At 37.2% G+C, this 22,057-nt stretch overlaps 1 protein-coding gene across 1 annotated transcript in view; it reads left to right on the top strand.

The window, feature by feature from the left end:
• The first annotated feature begins 224 nt into the window (after positions 1 to 224).
• Positions 225 to 22,057, top strand: part of LOC103556884 (glycine N-acyltransferase-like) — a 38,738-nt gene continuing 16,905 nt past the window's right edge. Inside the window, exons 1-3 of the mRNA XM_008529185.2 lie at positions 225 to 444; positions 5,552 to 5,647; positions 17,679 to 17,786. Coding sequence (XP_008527407.2) covers positions 5,570 to 5,647; positions 17,679 to 17,786 — 186 coding nt within the window. The 5' untranslated portion in view covers positions 225 to 444; positions 5,552 to 5,569. The remainder of the gene's footprint in view (positions 445 to 5,551; positions 5,648 to 17,678; positions 17,787 to 22,057) is intronic.

Genomic DNA, 22,057 nt, shown 5'->3' with positions numbered 1-22,057 from the left:
AAATGTTAGCCCATTTAACTTAAAAAATAAAAAAACAGTAATAGTAGATAGTATTATTCACCCTACCTATAGATGAGGAAACTGAAGTACTGAGAGAATAGATAACTGGCCAAAGACACCAACTTATAAACAGTAGTATAAGGATCCAACCCTGAGACAGAATTACACGCCCAAACTTGCATAACCAGCTCCCTAAACATTGGACCCGGGTGGTGGGAGGGAGTGAATGCCTCTGGATCCCGTGCCAGCTAACAGAATCTTTCTACCTCCACATCCCAGGTTTAAAAGGCCAGGGTCCACATTAAGAGCTTCAGTTTAGCAATTTCTGTGAAAAATTTACCAAAACACATTTGCATGCCAGGATAAAGGAATTTCATATTCTGGAAAAGTCTGTTGCTTCTCATTTGTTCCGGGTGACCCCTCTGCGTGGAGACAATTTTCAAGGTGAGGACTCATCTCACTGGAGAGAATCACTGCTTTGTAACGTCCTTTTTCTCCCGCAACAAAGTGGGAAAATCAAATGTTTTTTGTTGGCTTTAGATAGAAAGTACTGAGCTTATTTATTGATACTTATACCGGCGAAAAGGAAGTCTATTCCATTTGAGAAATAACACATCTGCACCTGCTATGCAGACAGCAGATGTACTGTGGGAAAAGTTCTTGGCTGCACTAACTCAGGCTTCCATTTGGAACAGATAAATGACATGGAGGGATTTTGGAAGCTGGTGGGTGAACGAAGAGGTAATAACATTTTCAAGGAAGAATGCTGATCCAAGTAACATTTATCTAGCACCTACTGTATAGAGATAATATGCAGACATTATTCTCTTTACTCCTTTAAGAAACATTCCAAAGGAGGCAGCTTGTTCCTCGTATAAATACTAACCAGGAAAGTGAAGTAGTACTCTGTTCAAGTTTAGAGAAGAAATAGGCAGAAGAATACAGACTAGAATGCAGGCCAGATTTACTGTTAGTTTAAATCATATGAAAAAGAAAGTTAATTTAAAAGATTTTACCTATAATGCTATGACCATAAAATAGTTTTTGATATTTCGTTTTCCCTTCTAAATTCATCTTTCTATATCCTTACAATTCTCATATATGTTACATATTGAATATGCACAAGCACAGCTTTACATATTCTAATAAAAAACTATGTATTGTTTTATGTTCTACATTTTCTCTTTTCATTTTAATACTCTCTCACGTATCTGTGTGTGTGTGTGTGTGTGTGTATCGTATTTATTATGTTATGTTCCTTAGAGTTGCAACGTTCTAAGAGATCATAATTTATGTAACCTTATCTTAGTGCAAGACATAGAAATTGTGTCTTGTTGTTTCTATTTGTTAATGTTGCTTTATAAAACCATTCTTTAGAACTCATTTTCTTTGTTTAAATTGTTCCCCTTTGAAAACTTTCCAAGTAAGGGAAAGGCTGGGTATGAAGTGCCTTTTTTTGTGGATTTTGCCCATTGCCAGTGCTGAAAGCTCCTGTTGAGGGTTTAGTATTCTTGTTTAGTGTTCTATAGGCTCCTCAGGTTCCAGTATACCTTATTAGCCTGGGTACTAAGTTTTGTTGTTGTTGTTATATTTATTTTTCACTGTGTGTATGTGTGCATGCCTGAATGTAGAGAAATCTCACATCATGTGGTTTTCAGGTATTATAATAACGTTGTAACCCCAGGAATTTGGCATCAAACTCCTTTTTCTTCCTGTTCTCTTGTCACATTCTTAAAGGATACCTCTGGATAAAAGGTTACATTTGCCTCTAGGAATATTAAACTTCCACCATCTTGAGACTCTCGAGTATATGTCATAAATGTCTGGTGATACTTTTGTTTTTCATAACTGAGGCTAAATGTTATACTGGTGGCTAGTGGGTAGAGGTCAGGGATGTTACTATATTTTCTGCAATGCAAAGAATTGCCTCCCACAACAAAGAATTGTCTGGGCTGAAATATACATAGCACTAAAGAGGAGACACTACTATAGATTCCACAGACGTTAATGGGGCCAGAAATACCAGGGACAAGTTTGTGCCATAAATTTGACAGCTTAGATGAAATGGACAAATCCCTCCAAAGATCCAAATAGCCAGAAGTTGTCCCAAAAAACCTCTAAAAAGATATATATTTACTAAAGAAATTGAATTTGTAGTTAGAATCATTTCTACAGAGAAATGTAATTGTAAGTAAAAATGTTTCCCAGTCCTAGATGGCTTCACTGTTGAAATCAACAAATATTTGAGGGGGCCAGCCCCATGTCCGAGTGGTTAAGTTCACACATGGCCGCCCAGGGTTTCGCTGGTTCGGATCCTGGGCGCGGACATGGCACCACTCATCAGGCCACGTTGAGGCGGCATCACACGTACCACAACTAGAAGGACCTGCAACTAAGATATACAACTATGTACCAGGGGGGACCTGGGGAGATAAAGCAGAAAAAAAAAAAGATTGGCAACAGTTGTTAGCTGAGGTGCCAATCTTTAAAAAAAAAAAACCAAATATTTGAGGGAGAAACAGTATTAATTCTCAACAAACTTCTTAAGAAAATAGAGGAGGAGGAAATGCTTTCTTAATTCATATTTTGTGTCTATAACTTTTATTATTTCAAAACCAGATAAAGATTTTACTAGAAAAGTACAGACTAATATCCCTTATAAACATAAGTACAAAAATCCTTAACAAAATAATAGAAGTTGATACAACAATATGTAACAAGAATAATACCTCTTGATCAAGTGGGATTTATCCTGATGATATAAGGTTAATTTAGCATTCAAAAATAAATAATTATAATTCAACATATCAGCAAGAAAAGAGAAATATCATATAATCATCCTAATAGATGTATGAAAAGTATTTGACAAATTTCAACATTGATTTATGATTAAAAAAAAAACTCTTAGCAAGCTAGAAATATAAAGGAACTTCCTTACCTTGGCAAAGCCCATCTATGAAAAATCAACAGCTACTGTTATACTTAGGTGAGAGAAGAGATGTTTTTCCCTAAGATCGAGAACAAAGCAGGGAAGCCCATCTAATCCCCCCATATACAACATTTCCCTGCAGTTTCTAGGCAGCGCAATAAGGCAAGAAAAGGAAATAAAAGTCATACAGAAGGAAGGAGTATAATTCTTTTTATTTGCAAAAAACATGCTTGATCATATACATAGAAAATTTTAAGTAGTATTCAAAAAACAATACCTACTAGAACAAATAAGTTAATTCAGTAGTTCACAGTACATAGAACAATATAGAAAAATGGATATTTCCATTAACAAGCAACAAATATTTTTTAAAAGCTCAAAATATAAAATAATTTGCATTTATTTATTTATAATAGCATTCAAAAAATTAAATAAATGAGGATAAATTTAATAAAAGATATTCAAGTACAATCAACCAAAAAACTAAAAACATTTTGCTAAAACATTTAAAGAATTTTTTTTTAATTTAAAGAAAACATAGAGAGTTACATCATATTCATGCATTGGAGTATTCAATATTATTCAGATATTACTTCTCACCCAATTGAACTACAGATTCACTGCAATCTCAATATAAATTTCAGAAGCTTTTTAAAAGAAATTCACAAGCTATTACAAAATTTACATAGAAATGCAAACAACCTAAGCAAAAAGCATGTAAAAAAATTGATAAGACTCACACTATCACATTTCAAGACTTACTGTAAAGCCACAGTAATGAAAACAGTGGTATTATCATAATAGACATATAGCAGTGGGAAGCAAATAACTATAAAGGGAAATCAAGAAACATTGAGGATGAAGGAAATGTTCTATATCTTAAGCATGATGATGGTTTCCTGGGCATACACATGTGTCAAATCCATAAAATTATACAGTTTATATGCTTTTAATTCTGCCTATTTAAATTATTCAGCAATAAATTTTTTTAAAAAAAGATGCAACCACATCTATAATAATGCTGGCAAAGACTCCTCTGTACAAGAGACTTTAGGGGGATAAAAGGTCTGTTGTTATCCCCAAAGGACAGACAAGCAACTCGGGGTGTGAGGCAGGACACATGCACATGGAATAGTTGAGAATATTCACTTGTTCAAGCAATCTCAAGCCTGTTCAAGCAGCAGGTTCCAAAAAGTAAATGAGATCTTTGGAACCAGAAACATTTTCTCTTTGAAAGAATCCAACACGGGTTCCATCTCCTCAAGTCTTTATCTTAACTGATCTTCCCAAAAGACATGTATTTCTCAAATGAACAGATCTGGGAAGCCAAAATGCGTCAGTGCTAAAGGGCTGATACATAAAATCATCTTTTTCCTGCTTCCTTCAAGGAATGATAATAATAACGATATATTAGTGCTATTTTGTGCCAGGCACTCTGCTAAGAGTTTTACATGCACTTTTTCATTCACTTGGTGCCAGTGCCTGGATGACCTCATTTAATTCTCACAACATAACTATAACATTAGTACAGCATTATTCTCAGGGTACCATTCACACTGAAGTCATTCACATTGTGATCTAGGTTAAAGTTACATCCCATTCCCTCAAAACAGAAGAAAAACCCAATGGGCTGATTTGAATAACTACCGCTAAAAATATTAATAACAACAATAAAAATAACATTTTTGAGTTATTATACACTAGAAACTCTTCTATGCACTTACTATGTATTAACTCATTTAATCCTCACCACAATTTTCTAGGTAGGGTCTGTTTTCATTCAGATTTACTAATGAGGAAACCAAGGTACAAAGAGATTAGATAACTTTTTGGAAGTTACACATTTTGTTAGTGGTGGCATTGGGATAAACACTGGCAGTAACAATCTCAAAAGATGCATTTGCATATTTTAATGATACGTTTGTTAAAATAAATGTGTCTCTAAAGACTGAAATTCAGGGTAGTGTGAAAAGTAAAGTGAAAATTTTCAGAAAGAGAGCCATGTTCTCTCTGCCCATCTCATCCTTCTTTGGAATTGGTGAGGACTTCAGTGAGAGTGACATCAATAAAAGACACTTAAAAATGTCTTGGGGGGCCGGCTCCGTGGCCAAGTGGTTAAGTTCGCGCCCTCCACTGCCGCGGCCGAGGGTTTGGATCCGGGGCGCGGACATGGCACTGCTCATCAGGCCACGTTGAGGCGGCGTCCTACATCCCACAACTAGAATGACGTGCAACTAGGATATACAACTGTGTATGGGGGCAGGGGGTTTGGGGAGATAAAGCAGAAAGAAAAAAAAAAGATTGGCAACAGTTGTTAGCCTAGGTGCCAATCTTTAAAAAAAAAAAGGCCTTGGGATTAGACATTAGCATAGAACCTGCTGCTCTTTTTTTCTTGGTGTCTCCTCAGAACTTTCTTGATGCCCCTCCAAACTCCTGTCTTTCAGAGTAAGGCTGGAAATCTGGAGTGACCATACTTTCTCTTCCTCTCCAAGGCAGTTATTTTAGAAGTGGACAGATCTTTCTCATCTGTTATCTTCCAAGGTTCAGGTAAAGGTGTGAGGATACAGTTCCTATTGATTCAGCATCTTCTCATTCCTGACTGTTTCTTGGTCCTCTCTCTAGGTGAAAGTACCTGCCAAGATGCTCCACTTGCAGAGTCCACAGATGCTGCAGATGCTAAAAAAATCCTTGTGGAAGAGCCTCCCTGAGTCCTTAAAGGTGAGAATGGGACATTCTCAGGGAAACAAAAGGTTGCTTCACTTCCTGTGACAGAAGCGGGAAAGAGAATGAGCTTTTACCGAGCACCAATTCTGTGGCAGGAACTCACCCATGCTGCATCTCATTTAGTTCACATCACCTCTTTGCAAGGGAAGTATGTTATGCTCATGTCCCAGAAAAGGAAGCAGGGCTCAGTAATGTGACCTGCCCAATGCTGATAAATGGCAAAACCTACTCTCTGTAGACTCAAAAACTTTTCCTTATTTACTTCTAAAATATGTTTCATAATAACACTGGAAAATTTGCCTAGATTTCTCTTCAAAAGTTTGACCTAAGTACATTCTAGTTTTTAAACATTCATGCTGAGGAGGGATTAATCACTATGCATCTTCTTGGAACATGTAATAGGTCGAATCTCATTTCATCGAAACCCAAAAGATTGCCTATTATCCATGGAGGAGACCTAGAAATAATTATATACTATTCATTACTTTATTGTAACAACATGTGTTCAAAGGGATTGGATTTATGCATATTTTTATTTATTTTTCACTTTTAACATTCAGGGGATTGCCAAAACTCGTAACCGATTTTTTAAAAGCTCTTTTTCCACCTAAAGATCAAAGAGCAAGTCACACACAACAGTTCAGCACCAACACCAACAGGGACCTCAGGGCCAGGAGCAGTGGCAGCACAGAAGCCTTAGTAGCAATAGCAAGTACTTGTTGCCCTTATCTTATCCCAGTCACTGGGCTTTATCTATGAGATCACACAAGCCTCAAAACTCTCCTATGAGGAGAGTGCACTCTTCTCCCTATGTTGTAGATAATGAATATGAGACCAAGAAAAATTGAATAACTTGCCCAAGTAATTACTGCTTGGGTCAGGAATATAATCCACCTACTCAATGTCAACACTCCTGATCCTTCCTGCATGTTTTGAGAAAAATAAGCCCTCAACATCAAATGGTAGTAAGAATGGGGGGAAACGGTCGCTCACACATTGCTGGTGGGAATGTGAAATGGTACAGCCACTCTGGAAAAACAATTTGTAAGTTTCATTAAAAATTAAACGTGCAACTATCATACAACCAGAAATTACACTCCTGAGCATTTTCCTGAGAAAAATACAAATTTACACTCACACACAAATATATATACTATTGTTTGTAACACCCTTATTCATAATAGCCTTAAACTGGAAACAACCCAGATGTCCTTCACTGGGTGAATGGTTAAATGAATTATGGTACATTCATACTATGGAATACTACTGAGTGATAAAAAATAATTAATGGACCATTGATACCTCAAAACAATCTGGATGAAGCTCGAGAGAATTATGTTGAGTGGAAAAAGCCAGTCTCAAAAGGTTACTTGCTGGGGTGGGCCCCGTGACCAAGTGGTTAAGTTCACATGCTCCACTTCCTTGGCCCAGCGTTTTACCATTTTGGATCCTGGGTGCAGACATGGCACCACTCATCAAACAATGCTGAGGCAGTGTCCCACATAGCACAACCAGAAGGACCTACAACTATAACCTATAGCTATGTACTGTCGGGCTTTGGGGAGAAGAAGAAAAAGAAAAAGAAGATTGTCAACAGATGTTAGCTCAGGTGCCAACCTTTAAAAAAAAAGGTTACATGCTGTATGATCCCATTTATATAAAATTCTTGAAATAACAAAATTAAAGAAATGGAGGACAGATTAATGGTTGCCACTGGTTAAGGAGGAGGTGGAGAGTGGGAAGGTAATATGTGTGTCTATAAAGTACCAACAAGAGGGATCCTCATGATGGAAATGTTTTGCATCTTGACTGTGTCAATGTCAATATCCTGGTTGTAATATTGTACAGGCACAGAGACAATAGCTCTGCCAAGTTCAGAGAGTAAGTAGCAGAGCCAAGATTTTACTCCAGGTATGTTAACACTTGGAGGCAAGTGCTAACCATTATGTTCATCCACTTGGCACAATGCGCTGGATATTGATCAATAAATATCATATATTCTATTTCTGTTGTTCATCCTTCTTTAGAATGTGCACCCTAATCCTACCATAGGAGCTAAGCTGATGGCAGTGACATCTTATTGGTTCTGTGGCTAAAAGGACAGACTCAGGAGACAGCTTGCATAGGTCTGTGCCTGTCTCTTCCACCAACAAGCTGTGGGCTCATGCCACATCACTAAATCTTTGCATGCTTCAGTTTTCTTACACAAAATGGGAGTAATGACAGCTCTGACCTCTTGGGGTTATTGTCAGGATGAAAAGACTCTATTTTGAATGGGTAGAACTGTGCCTTGCATACAGAAAAGCTCTGCAAATAATAGCTAATATTGTTATAGATAAGACCATAAATTTACAATGGGGTGAATCATAGATACATCTATTTCCCTCATTTGAGGCTAATACTTTGAAAGACTTGACCTAATTTTGGGGTAAGCTGAATACATTCACTTCCATTTGTAATCTCAACTATTTGTAAACCATCTGCCCACTCTGGGGAAGAGGAAGGTAAGGATTCTTCTATAGGTAGATCATGTGGTTTTATTTTCAATTACTGGAAGTGGACCAAAGAGACAACTGTCCCTGCCCTTTAATTACTATAGCCTCCACTTATTGGTGGGACATCTTTTGTCTTTACTACAGCATAATTTGAAGACATATGTTAAAAGCCTGAAACACAGGATAACTTTAGATCCAGAATCTCCCTTCCAAAAACCTTCCCAAAACAAATATCAGGCACATATGCAAAGATTTCTGCAAGAACATTCTTTGAAGAGTCATTTGTTACATTGAAAAGTTGGAAACATCTGGAATGTCCATCAAGAAAAGCTAACAAAATAAATTATGGGGCACTTTTATTCTTTTCTCTTACTAAACACAGCAAAAAAAAACCCACAAAAAACCCTAGACATTATATATAAAACAAACATATGAAGACTCTGAAATATGGAAAGAAAAAGGTAGACCAAGTAGGGACCTTTGGACTCAAGGACCAGTATAGCAATGAGTTCCTTGGATTTTCTTTTTGTTTCAAATATTTCAGACTAGGTGCTGGAAAAAGCCAGAAACTCAAATGTACCCACCATCACAGGCAAAAGAAGTCCCAAGAAAACCTCTTTAGCCAATAGACCAGGAAAGGGGTAGCCTAGAAAGATAGGAAACTTTAGGCAATAATTGTCTACTCCAGCCAACCACCACAGGAAAACTGAAGCTCTATTCCCACCAGCATAGGCTGAGTAGGGAGCCTGGACTTCCATCCCTACCAGAAGTAAGGAGACACTCTTTCCCCTGTCTACTGAGGAGGTGTCAGAGAAGGTCTAGTGAAGAGTCAGGACTTTCATGATCCAGCAATAAAGAAGCCAAATAACCTTACTGTGGCATCAGTGGAAACTACACGGAGAGCAGTAAAAAGGTACCCAGTCCCTCCACTCCAAGCCAGGTATCAGTAGAGGCCTAGTGGAAACTGGAACTCCCACCCACATAGGAACATGGAGTCTCAATACCCCTCTAGTGTCAGTGGAGGCTCAATGGGAAACCTGGATTCCTACTCTCAGCTTGCTGTAAGGAGTGTCCCCTACCCTTCATCTCCTGCCAGAGCAGTGTCATAGAAAGAACATTTGAATAAGAACCAGGGTCTTATAACATACTCTCCAATATGTCCAGGATTCAATTTTAAAAAATCACTTGTCATTTAAGAACCAGGGAAATCTCAAAGTAAGTGAAAAAAGACAATTAGCAGATACCAACAGTGACATGACACAGATCTTAGAATTAACTGACAAGGATTTTAAAGAAGCCATCATAAAAATGTTTCCATGAGCAATTACAAAAACACTTGCAACAAGTGAAAAAATAGAAAGTCTTGGAAAAGAAAGAAAAGATACAAGGAAGCAGCAAGCAGAGATAGTACTTCCAAATATATAAGAACAGAAATAAAAAAAAAACTCAATAGATGGACTCAACAGCAGAATGGAGAGGACAGAAGAAAGAATAAGAGAACTTGAAGATAGAATTATAGAAATTACCCAAGTTTAACAATAGAGAGAAAGTACACTGGAGGAAAAAAAGAAGAGAGTCTCAAGGACCTATCAGCCTATAGCAAAAGGTCTAACATTTATGAAATTGTGGTCTCAGAAGCAGAGGAGACGTAGCGAGACTGAAAAAAGTACCTGAAGAAATAATGGCTGAAAATTTCCCAAATTTGAAAAAAAAAAAAAAAAACTTAAGCCTATAAATTCAAGAAGCTGAGTGTAACCCAAACATGATGAACCCAAAGAAATTCATGCCAATGCACATCATAGTCAAGCTTCTGAAAACTAAAGACAAAGAATAAAATCTTGAAAGCAGCAAGAGAGGAACAATCTTACTTATGGGGCAAAACCAATTTGAGTGGCAACAGATTTCTCATCAGCCATAGGAGGCTAGAAGGAAATAACAGACATACTTCAAGTGCCGAAAAAGAACTGTCAACACTGAATTCTAAACCCAGAAAAAATATCCTTCAAGAATTAAGGGGAAATTGAGACATTCTCTGGTGAAGAAAAACTAAGAGAATTGCTGCCAGTAGACCTACCCTAAAAGAATGGCTAAAGGAAGTTCTTTACACAGAAAGGAAATAATAAAAGAAAACGTCTTGGAATATCAGGAAAAAAGAACAATGGATAGTAAAAACAGGTAAATACAAAAGGCTTTCCTTCTCCTCTTGAGTTTTCTATGTTACATTTGACTGTTGCCACGAAAATTATAACACTGTCCAATGTAGGCATCAATGTAGGTCGAAGGAATATTTAAAATTATATAATATATAGAACCTTATTATAATTGAAGGAAGGTAAAGTGATGTCAATGCTGAGAGAGATGAGGGTGAGTTTGACTGTAAATGAGTAGCTCTAGGGAGATCTTTGTGGTAATTCTGTATCCTCATTGTGGTAGTTACATGAACCTACTTGATAAAATGTCATAGGACTATACGCATACATTGCACTAATGTCAGTTTCCCAGTTTTGACATGGTACAATAGTTACTTAAGATTTATTGTTGGGAAAAATTGGGTGAGTGTAGATGAGACCTCTTTGTACTATCTTTGCTACCTCACGTAAATAAATAAAAAGTTTAAAAAATGAATTTTAGTTCATCAATATTGTAGAATGCTATCCACTCATTAAAAATCATTTTTATTTATTAGAAAAGAAATATGGCTAGAATATATTTATTCAGCGGGAGGGAAACTTTTCAAAGTCACCTGTATCTGAAATTTTCACTTTGTAAAATTTGTTGTCTGTGTATATGAATAGAAGGAAATTTATGACAGATTTTTAAATTTTTTTATTGTGGTCCAAATAGTTTATAACATTTTGAAAATCCAATGATACATCAATATTTGTCAAACACCATATAAATGTGCCCCGGCACCCCTTGTGCCCACCCTGCCCCCCCTTCCTCCTGGTAACCACTAAATTGTTCTCTTTGTCCATAAGTTTGTTTATATTCCACATATGAGTGAAATCATAGAGTGTTTGTCTTTCTCTGTCTGGCTTATTTAGCTTAACATGATGCCCTCAAGCTCCATCCATGTGACTGCAAATGGGGCAATTATGTCTTTTTTATGGCTGAATCATATTCCACGGTATATATATATATATATATATATATATATATATATATATATATATACCACATTTTTATCTGATCATCAGTCACTGGGTACTTGGTTTGCTTCCACGTCTTGGCTATTGTGAATAATGCTGCAATGAACATGGGGATGCATAAGTCTCTTTGTATTGTTGATTGCAAGTTCTTTGGGTAAATACCCAGGAATGGTATACCTGGATCATATGCTAATTCTATTTTTAATTTTTAAAGAAATCTCCATACTGTTTTCAAAAGTGGCTGCACCAGTTTGCATTCCCACCAGCAGTGGATGAGGGTTCCCTTTTCTCCACAACCTCTCCAACATTTATTATTTTTTGTCTTGGTGATTATAGCCATTCTAACAGGCATAAGATGATATCTAAGTGTAGTTTTGATTTGCATCTCCCTGATGATTAGTGATGTTGAACATCATTTCATGTGCCTATTGGCCATCTGTATATCTTCTTTGGAAAAATGTCTGTTCAGATCCTCTGCCCACTTTTTGATTTTTTTTTTTTTTTTGGTAGTTTAGTTGTGTTCTTTATATATTATGGAGATTAACCCCTTATCAGATATATGACTTTCTTCCAGTTGGTGGGTTGTTTTTTCATTTTGATCATGGTTTCCTTTGCCTTCCAGAAGTTCTTTAGTCTGATGAAGTCCCACTCATTTATTTTTTCTTTTGTATCCCTTCTCTGAGTGGACATCATATTTGTAAAGATCCTTTTAAGGCTCATGTCAAACAGTGTATTGGCTATATTTTCTTCCAGAAGCTTTATGGTTTCATGTCTTACCTTCAAGTCTTTGATCCATTTTGAGTCTATTTTTGTGTATGGAGAAAGATAATGGTCTACTTTCATTCTTTTGCATATGGCTGTCCAGTTTTCCCAGCACCATTTACTGAAAAGGCTTTCCTTTCTCCATTATATGTTTCTGGCTCCTTTGTAGAAGATTAGCTGTCCACAGATGAGTGGTTTTATTTCTGGGCTTTCAATTCTGTTCCATTTGTACCAGTACCATGCTGTTTTGATTACTATAGCTTTGTAATATGTTTTGAAGTCAAGGATTGCAATGCCAGCAGCTTTGTTCCTGTTTCTCAGGATTCCTTTGGCTATTCTGGGACTTTTGTTTCCCCATAAGAAGTTTAAGATTCTCTGTTCTATTTCTGTGAAGAATGTCATTGGGATTCTGATTGAGATTGCATTGAATCTATAGATTTCTTTAGGTAAAATGGACATTTTAACTATGTTTATTCTTCCAATACATGTACATCAAATATCTTTCCATTTCTTTAAGTCATTCTCGATTTCTTTCAGTAATGACTTATAGCTTTCCTTGTATAGGTCTTTCACCTCCATGGTTAAATTTATTCCTAGATGTTTTATTCTCTTTGTTGTGATTGTAAATGGGGTTTTGTTCTTGAGTTCTTGTTCTATTAGTTCATATTAGAGTATAGAAATGCCACTGATTTTTGTAAGTTGATTTTGTTTTCTGCAACTTTGCTTAGTTGTTGATTATTTCTAATAGTTTTCCAATGGATTCTTTAGGGTTTTCTATATATAAAATCATGTCATCTGCAAACAGGCAGAGTTTCACTTCTTCAGTGCCTATTTGGATTCCTATTTCTTTTTCCTGCCTAATTGCTCTGGCCAAAATCTCTAGTACTATGTTGAATAAGAATGGTTAGAGTGGGCGCCCTTGTCTTCTTTCTGCTCTCAGTGGGGTGGTTTTCAGTTTTTCCCAATTGAGTATGACGTTAGCAGTGTGTTTGTTATATATGGCCTTTATTATGTTGAGATATTTCCCTTCTATACCCATTTTATTGAGAGCTTTTATCACAAACAAGTGTTGGATCTTGTCAAATGCTTTCTCTGCACCTATGGAGATGAACATGTGGTTCTTTTTCCCCATTTTTTTTAATATGGTATATCACATTGATTGATTTGCGCATGTTGAACCATCCCTGTGTCCCTGGTATGAATCCTACTTGATCATGGTGTATGATCTTTTTAATGTATTGCTGTATTCAGTTTGCCAGTATTTTGTTGAGGATTTTTGCATCTATGTTCATCAGTGATATTGGTCTGTAGGTTTCCTTCTTTGTGTTGTCCTTGTCTGGCTTTGGGATCAGGGTGATGCTGGCCTCACAGAATGTGTTAGGAATATTTCCATCATCCACAATTTTTTGGAATGGTTTAAGAATAGGTAATGAACTGTCTTTAAGTGTTTGGTAGAATTCCCCAGAGAAGCTGTTTGGTCCTGGACTTTTATTTTTGTGGAGGTTTTTTATTACTATTTCAGTCTCCTTACTTGTGACTGGTCTATTCAGATTCTCTATTTCTTCTTGATTCAGTTTTGGGAGGTTGTGAAAGTCTAATAATTTATACATTTCTTCTAGATTGTCCATGTAGTTTTTCATAATATTCTGTTATAATCTTTTGTATCTCTGTGGCATATTTTGTAATTTCTCCTCTTTCATTTCTAATTTTATTTATTTGAGGCTTCTCTCTTTTTTTTTAGTGAGTCTAGCTAATGGTTTGTCAATTTTGTTTATCTTCTCAAAGAACCAGCTCCTTGTTTTGTTCATCCTTTTTACAGTATTTTTTGTTTCAATTTCATTCATTTCTGCTCTAATTTTTATTATTTCCCTCCTTCTCCTCAGTTTGGGCTTTGTTTGTTCTTTTTTTCCTAATTCTGTAAGAGTAGTTTAAGGTTGTTTATTTGAGGTTTGTCTGTTTTTGACTTGGGCCTGTATTGCTATAAATTACCATCTTAGGACTGCTTTTGCTGCATTCTGTAAGAGTTGGTATGGTGTGTTTCATTCTCATTTGTCTTCAAAAATTTTCTCATCTCTCCCTTTATTTCTTCAGCGACCCACTGGTTGTTCAGTAGCATCTTGTTTAGTCTCCACTTTTTTGTTCCTTTTCCAGCTTTTTTCTTGTAGTTGATTTCTAGTTTCACAGCAATGTGGTTGGAGAAGATAGTAGATATGATTTCAATATTCTTAAATTTATTGAGGTTTACCTTGTTTCCCAGTATATGGTCTATTCTTGAGAATGTTCCATGGGTGCTTGAGAAGAATGTATATTCTGATGTTTTTGGATGGAGAGCTCTCTATATATCTACTAAGTTCATCTGGTCTTGCTTTTCATTTAAGTCCACTATCTCCTTGTTGACTTTTTTGTCTGGATGATCTATCCATTGATGTAAGTGAGGTGTTGAGGTCTCCCACCATTTTTGTGATGTTGTTGATATCTCCTTTTAGATTTGTTAATAGTTACTTTGTGTGCTTTGGTGCTCCTGTGTTGGGTGCATACATTTTTATAAGCCTTATGTCTTCTTGGTGGAGAGTCCCTTTTATCATTTTATACTGCCCCTCTATGTCTGTCTTTATCAGTTTTATCTTGAAGTCTACTTTGTAAGTATGGAAACACCTGCTTTCTTTTGTTTACCATTAGCTTGGAGTATTGTCTTCCATCCCTTCACTCTGAGCTTATGTTTGTCTCTAGAGCTGAGATGTTTCCCAGAGGCAGCATATTGTTGGGTCTTGTTATTTAATCCATCCTGCCACTCTGTGTCTTTTGATTAGAGAATTCAATCCACTTACATTTAGAGTGATTATTGATATATAAAGGCTTAATATTGCCATCTTATCACACAATTCCTGATTCGTCTGCATTTCCTTTTTTTGGTCCCATGTATTTCAGACTACCAATTTGATTAGGTAGTTTTCTCTGTTGGTTTTCTTCTTTTTCCCCTTGTTTATTGTAAATATCTCTATTCTATTTATTTATTTAGTGATTACCCTTACGTTTATATTAAAAAATCTCATAGTTGAGATTGTCCATTTCCTGATAGACTCTTATTTCCTTAGACTACACTGATTCCATCCCTTTCCTCATCTCCTTCTAAGTTACTTATTTATTTATTTATTTATTTTTTGAGGAAGATTAGCCCTGAGCCAACATCTGCTGCCAATCCTCTTTTTGCTGAGGAAGACTGGCCCTCAGCTAACATCTGTGCCCATCCTCCTCTACTTTATTTGTGGGGCATTGACCACAGCATGGCTTGCCAATTGGTGCCATGTGACACCCGGGATCTGAACCAGTGAACCCCGGGCCTCCAAACCAGAATGTGAAAATTTGACCACTGCACCACCAGGCCAGCCACTCTAAATTATTTTTGTCATATCTTTTTCAATCTTGTGTTGTGAATTTGTGGTTAAAATGATGAGATCACTTTTGTTTTGGTATTTTCCTTTTCTTTATCCTTGATGTTAAAGTGAAGTGTTTACGAACCTGATCTGATAGAGAGTTGCCATTTTCTGATTATTGCCTGCCTATTCATCTCCTTTCTCAGGGTCGCCTCTTGCCTATTTTTTTTTCAGGTATATAGGCCTTCGTGATGATTTCTTGTAGGGGGGGATCTTGTGACAATGAACTCCCTTAGCTTTTGTTTCTCTGGGAAAGTTTTTATGTCTCTGTCATATCTAAAGGAGAGTTTGGCTGGATAGACTGAAGTTTTTGTCTTTCAGGATTTTGAATATCTCATTCCACTTTCTCTGAGCCTGTAAGGTTTCTGCTGAGAAATCCATTGAAAACCTGATAGGGGTTCCTTTGTAAGTTATTTTCTTCTGTCGTGCTGCCCTTAGTACATTTTCTTTGTCCTTGACTTTTTCCAGTTTCACTACTATATGCCTTGAAGTGGGTTTTTTTACATTGACAAAGTTAGGAGATCTGGAGTCCTCTTTACATGGATTTCCAGCTCCCTCCCAAGGTTTGGGAAGTTCTCAGCTATTATTTCTTTGAATAAGTTTGCTGCTCCATTCTCCTGCTCTTCCCCCTCTTGAATACCTATAATCCTTATGTTGCATTTCCTGAATTAGTCAGATATTTCTCTTAGAAATTCTTCATTTCTTTTTAGTCTTAGTTCTCTTTTCTCTTCCCTCTGAAGCATTTCTATAGTGCTACCCTCTACCTGGTTGATTCTCTCCTCCACATTATCAGCTCTGTTGTTTAGAGAATCCAGATTTTTCTTTAGTTCATCCATTGTGGTTTTCATCTCCAACAATTCTGACTGGTTATTTTTTATGGTTTCAATCTCATTTGTGAAGAAGCTCCTGGATTCGTTAATTTGTCTTTCTGTGTTTTCTTGTAACCTGTTGAGTTTTTTTATGATAGCTCTTTTGAATTCTTTGTCATTTAGGTTATGGATTTCTGTGCCTGCAGGGTTAATTTCTGGGTACTTGTCACTTTCCTTCTGCTCTGGAGATTTAATAAACCTACTCATCCTGCTTGATGGAGTGGATTTTTGCTTCCTCATGGTGCTCTTATCTGGTTGCAGCTGCCAAGTAGCACCACTGGGTGGGGATCAGGTACTGTGTATTCTGGACTCCATACAAACAGGGGCTCCCCAGATCTGGCCATTGACTACTTATCTCTCTGAGCTACTGCTTGGTGGCAGATCTGGGCTGCCAGGCAGGGGGAGGGGTACTCTCCTTCCCCAGCACTTTCCCCAGTGTCTGCTTGTCTCTCTATATGGAACTCTGGGAAATTGGAGGATTGTGCACCTTTTCTTTTCCCAACCATCACTCCCTCACTCACCACTCTGTGCTCCAGGCAATCCTGGGGCTGGAGTGCCGGGGAGGCGGGGTGTGATGCACCTCCCTTTCCTGTGCACTTTCTCTTCCACCACTGCCACACTCTCCACATCATGCTCTGGGTGATTCTTGGGTTGTGTACTTTCCCTGCTGCCACTGACAAGTTCTCTGTGCTTTGCTCCAGACACTTCTCTGGCTGCAAACTTTCCCCACCACTACTACCATGCTCACTGCACCATGATCCAGATGATTCTGGGATTGGAGTACCAGGAGGGGATGGGGCACCCTTTTCACCTATGCACTTCCCACCCATCTTTCTCCATAGAGCTCCTGCATATCAGCTTCCACTTCATCCAGAGGATCCAGCCCCACCACCACCTTCAGGTTTATGGCTGTGTGGTTCTCTCAGACGTCTTTTGTGATGTGTATATGTCCTCTGTTGGTGTATGAATGTCCTTTTGGTTGTAAATCTTAGAGAGGAGAGGCCAAGGGAAGAGCTCACTCTGCCATGATGCTGATGTCACTTCTAAAGATATTATTAAATTTTACAATGAGAGAGTTCATGATTTTTATTCATAAATTTTATTTGTCTAGATATTTTACTATGTGAATATTTTTAAAAGATATATTTATTAGGGAAAAAAAGTAGAAACTAAAAACTGGTCAGTAGAAATGCTCAGGTACATTCCAATCATAAAATTACATTATTTCATAGAAATAATCCTTGTCCTGATCAAACAAGGCACTTTGCCATCCCTTCCTAATAAGCTAACTCTCTCACTTTCTCTGGATGCTGTAGGTTTATGGGACCGTCTTCCACATGACTCAAGGAAACCCATTCAAGCTAAAGGCCCTGGTGGACAAGTGGCCTGATTTTAATACAGTGGTTATCCGCCCTCAGGAGCAGGTAAGGTGCCAGATAAGGAATGAATATGTTTCTCTGTTCTTATTTGCTATGTGCCTGCCATGCTCCTAGCAACGTGATGGACCCTGGGGATACATAAATGAATCACAGTGATGGTGAACAAGGTCTGTCCTCAAGAAGCTCACAGCCTAGAGGAGAATATAGGTAAGTCCATAGATACAGGCATACCTCTTTTTGTTATGCTTTGTTTTATTGTACTTCGAAGATATTGCATTTTTTACAAATTGAAGGTTTATTGTCACTCTGTGTCAAGCAAGTCTATTGGCATCATTTTTCCAACAGCATTTTCTGACTTAATGTCTCTGTGTCATATTTTGGTGATTCTTGCAATGTTTTAAACTTTTTCACTATTCTTATATTTTTATAGTGATCTGTGATCAGTGATCTTTGATGTTACTATTATAATTGTTTGGGCGCACCACCAACCACACCCTTATAAGATGGTGAACTTAATCAATAAAAGCTGTGTGTGTGTTCTGACTGCTCCACTGACTGGCTATTCCTCTGTCTCTGTCTCTATCCTTGGGCCTGCCTATTTCCTGAGATACATCAATATTGAAATTAGGCCAATTAATAACCCTACAATGGCTTTAAGTGTTCAAGTGAAAGGAAGAGTCACACATCTCTCACTTTAAATCAAAATCTAGAAATGATGAAGTTTAGTGAGGAAGTCATGTTGACTGCTGAAATATGCCAAAAGCTTGGCCTTCTGCACCAAAAAGTTAAACAAGTTGTAAATGCAAAGGAAAAATTCTTTAAGGAAATTAAAAGTGCTATTCCAGGGGCTGGCCCCGTGGCCGAGTGGTTAAGTTTGCGCGCTCCGCTGCAAGCGGCCCAGTGTTTCGTTGGTTCGAATCCTGGGCGTGGACATGGCACTGCTCGTCAGACCACGCTGAGGCAGCGTCCCACATGCCACAACTAGAAGGACCCACAACGAAGAATATACAACTATGTACTGGGGGGCTTTGGGGAGAAAAAGGAAAAAAATAAAATCTTTAAAAAAATAAGTGCTATTCCAGTAAACACATGATTGATAAAAAAGTGAAATGGACTTTTTGCTGATACGGAGAAAGTTTTAGCCATCTGGATAAAAGATCAAACCAGCCACATCATTCCCTTAAGCCAAAGCCTAACCCAGAGTAAGATGCTAACTCTCTTTAATTCTATTAAGGCTGAGAAAGATGAAGAAGCTGCAGAAAAAAAGTTTGAAGGTAGCAGAGGTTGGTTCATGAGGTTTAAAGAAAGACGCCATTTCCATAACATAAAAGTGCAAGGTGAAGCAACAAGTGCTGATGCAGAATCTGCAGCAAGCTATCCAGAAGATCCAGCTAAAATAATTAATGAAGGTGGATACTAAACAACAGATTTTCAATGCAGACAAAACAGCCTTATATTGAAAGAAGGTGCCATCTAGGACTTTCTTGGCTAGAGAGAAGTCGATGCCCAGTTTGAAAGCTTCAAAGATAGGCTGAATTTCTTGTTATGGGCAATGCAGCTGGTGGCTTTAAGTTAAAGCCAGTGCTCAGTTACCATTCCCAAAATCCTAGGGCCCTTAAGAATTATGCTAAATCTACTCTGCCTGTGCTCTATTAGTGGAACAACAAAGCCTAGATGGCATCATATCTGTTTACAACATGGTTTACTGAGTATTTTAAGCTCACTGTTGAGATCTACTGATCAGAAAAAAAGATTTGTTTCAAAATATTACTGCTTATTGACAATGCACCTGGTCACCCAAGAGTCTGATGGAGATGTTCAATGAGATTAATGTTGTTTTCATGCCTTCTAACACAATATCCATTCTTCAGCCCATGAATCAAGGAGTAGTTTTGTTTTCAAGTCTTATTATTTAAGAAACACATTTCATAAGACTATAGCTGTCATAGATATTGATTCCTCTGATGGATCTGGAAAAAGTAAATTGAAAATCTTCTGGAAAGGGTCCATTATTCTAGATGCCATTAAGAACATTTACAATTCCTAAGAAGAGGTAAAAATATCAACATTAACAGGAGTTTGGAAGGAAGTGACTGCAGATGTGATGGAAATAGCAAAAGAACTAGAAGTAGAAGTGGAGCCTGAAGATATCACTGAATTGCTGCAATTTCATGATGCAACTTTAATGGATGAGGAATTCCTTCTCATGGAGGAGCAAAGAAAGTGGTTTCTTGAGATGAAATCTACTCCTGGTGAAGATGCTGTGAAGATTGTTGAAATGACAACAAAGGATTGAGATCACATAAACTTAGTTGATAAAAGGAGCAGCAGGGCTTGAGAGAATTGACTCCAATTTTGAAAGAAGTTCTACTGTGAGAAAAATGCTATCAAATAAGATCTCATGCTACAGAGAAATCCTTCTTGAAAGGAAAAGTCAATTGATGTGGCAAACTTCACCATTGTCTTATTTTAAGAAATTGCCACAACCACCCTAACCTTCAGCATTCACACTCTGATCAGTCAGCAGCCATCAAAATCAAGGCAAGACTCTCCACCAGCAAAAAATTTACCACTTGCTGAAGGCTCAGATGATGGTTAGCATATTCTCACAATAAGGTATTTTTTAATTAAGGTATATACATTGATTTTATACATGATGCTATTGCCCACTTACTAGACTACAGTATAGTGTAAACATAATTTATATGTACTGGGAAACCCAAAAATTCGTGTGACTCTCTTTATTGAAATATTTGCTTTATTGTGGTGGTCTGGAACTGAACCCACAATATCTCCGTGGTATGCCTATAAATTACAACATAGTGTGAAATGTGCAAGAAAAGAAGAATTGAACAAGATAAAGACGTAACACAGGTAGAAAGCTGATTAAAACTATATGTGGTACACTTTCATACTCATTCATTGTTTTCTTTTCTTTTCCAAACAGTCCCCAAAACACAAATCTGCTGATTCTGAAGACCAAATACACTTCGTTTTTTCTTGCATTCAGTTTGTGAGGATAGAGGCAACTGATGGAAGGTTGTGCTAATTTAAGATTATGTTGATAGTATAGATAAGAGGCTGATCTTTTGTTAACGATATAAAGGAGCATTTCCCAGGCTAGACTTCTATATTGTAATAAACCAGATGCTACTTCCATTTTTAACTTTTAACCTAACAGGGAAAAATATTTTTTGCTCTTTAAAAACACCAACTTTGAAACCCCACCAACTCATTTACACTAACTCTCAACTTCTTATTGTGATACTGTCTTCCCAGTGAGATGCTTCATGAAGTTGTAGCCTCCTGCCATCAATAAAGTCAATAAAATGGGACACAAAATAAAACTAAATGTGATAGAGATTTCAGGTAGAGGATCAGAGAGGCTTCCTAGTGGACATTTTAGAAAAACTGGATGTTGAAGATAAAGAAGTTTTCTTAGACAGGGCAGGACTGCATTCCAAGCAGAGAAAATAGCAATTGTGAGGCATAAAGTCTGAAACAACAGAATGAATTGAGGACAATTAAGGAGCAAACTAACATGTTGGGAATTGTTGATTGGAATTACATATTGTGTAATAATTTGGTTTGCTAATATTTCATTGAGAATTTTTACATCTATATTAATCAGAGATACTGGTCTGCAGTTTTATTTTCTTTTAGTGTCCTTATCTGGCTTCATTATCAGAGTACTGCTGGCCTCAAGATATGTATTTGGGAGAGTTTCCTTCTTTTCAATTTTTGGAAGAGTTTGAGAAGGATTGACATTAATTGTTTAAATGTTTTCTTGAATTCACCCACAAAACCATTTGGTCTTGGGCTTCTCTGCGTTGGAAAATTTTTGATTACTGATTCAACTCCTTACTTGTTATTGGTCTGTTCAGATTTTCTATTTGTCCATGATTCAGTCTAGGTAGGTTGTATGTTTCTAAGAATTTATCCATTTCTTTTAGATTATCCAATTTTTTGTGTATAAATGTTTATAGTAGTTGCTTATGATCCTTTGTATTTAAGTGGTATCAGTTATTTTATTTATTCATTTATTTTTGCTGAGGAAGATTCACCCTGAGCTAACATGTATTGCCAATATTCCTCTTTTTGCTGAGGAAGATACACCCTGAGCTAACATCTGTTGTCAATCTTCCTCTTTTTTCATATGAGCCACCACAACAGCATGGCCACTGACAGACGAATGGTGTAGGTCTGCAACTAGGGACTGAACCCAGGCCACCAAAGCAGAGCACACCAAATTTAACCACCAGGCCACTGTGGCTGGCCCTCAGTGGTATCAATTTTAATGCCTCCTCTTCATTTCT

The sequence above is a fragment of the Equus przewalskii genome, chromosome 11, assembly GCF_037783145.1.
Source record: "Equus przewalskii isolate Varuska chromosome 11, EquPr2, whole genome shotgun sequence".
Lineage (NCBI taxonomy): Eukaryota > Metazoa > Chordata > Mammalia > Perissodactyla > Equidae > Equus > Equus przewalskii.
Note: the sequence above shows the minus strand (reverse complement) of the source record. Positions and strands in the feature narration are given on the sequence as shown.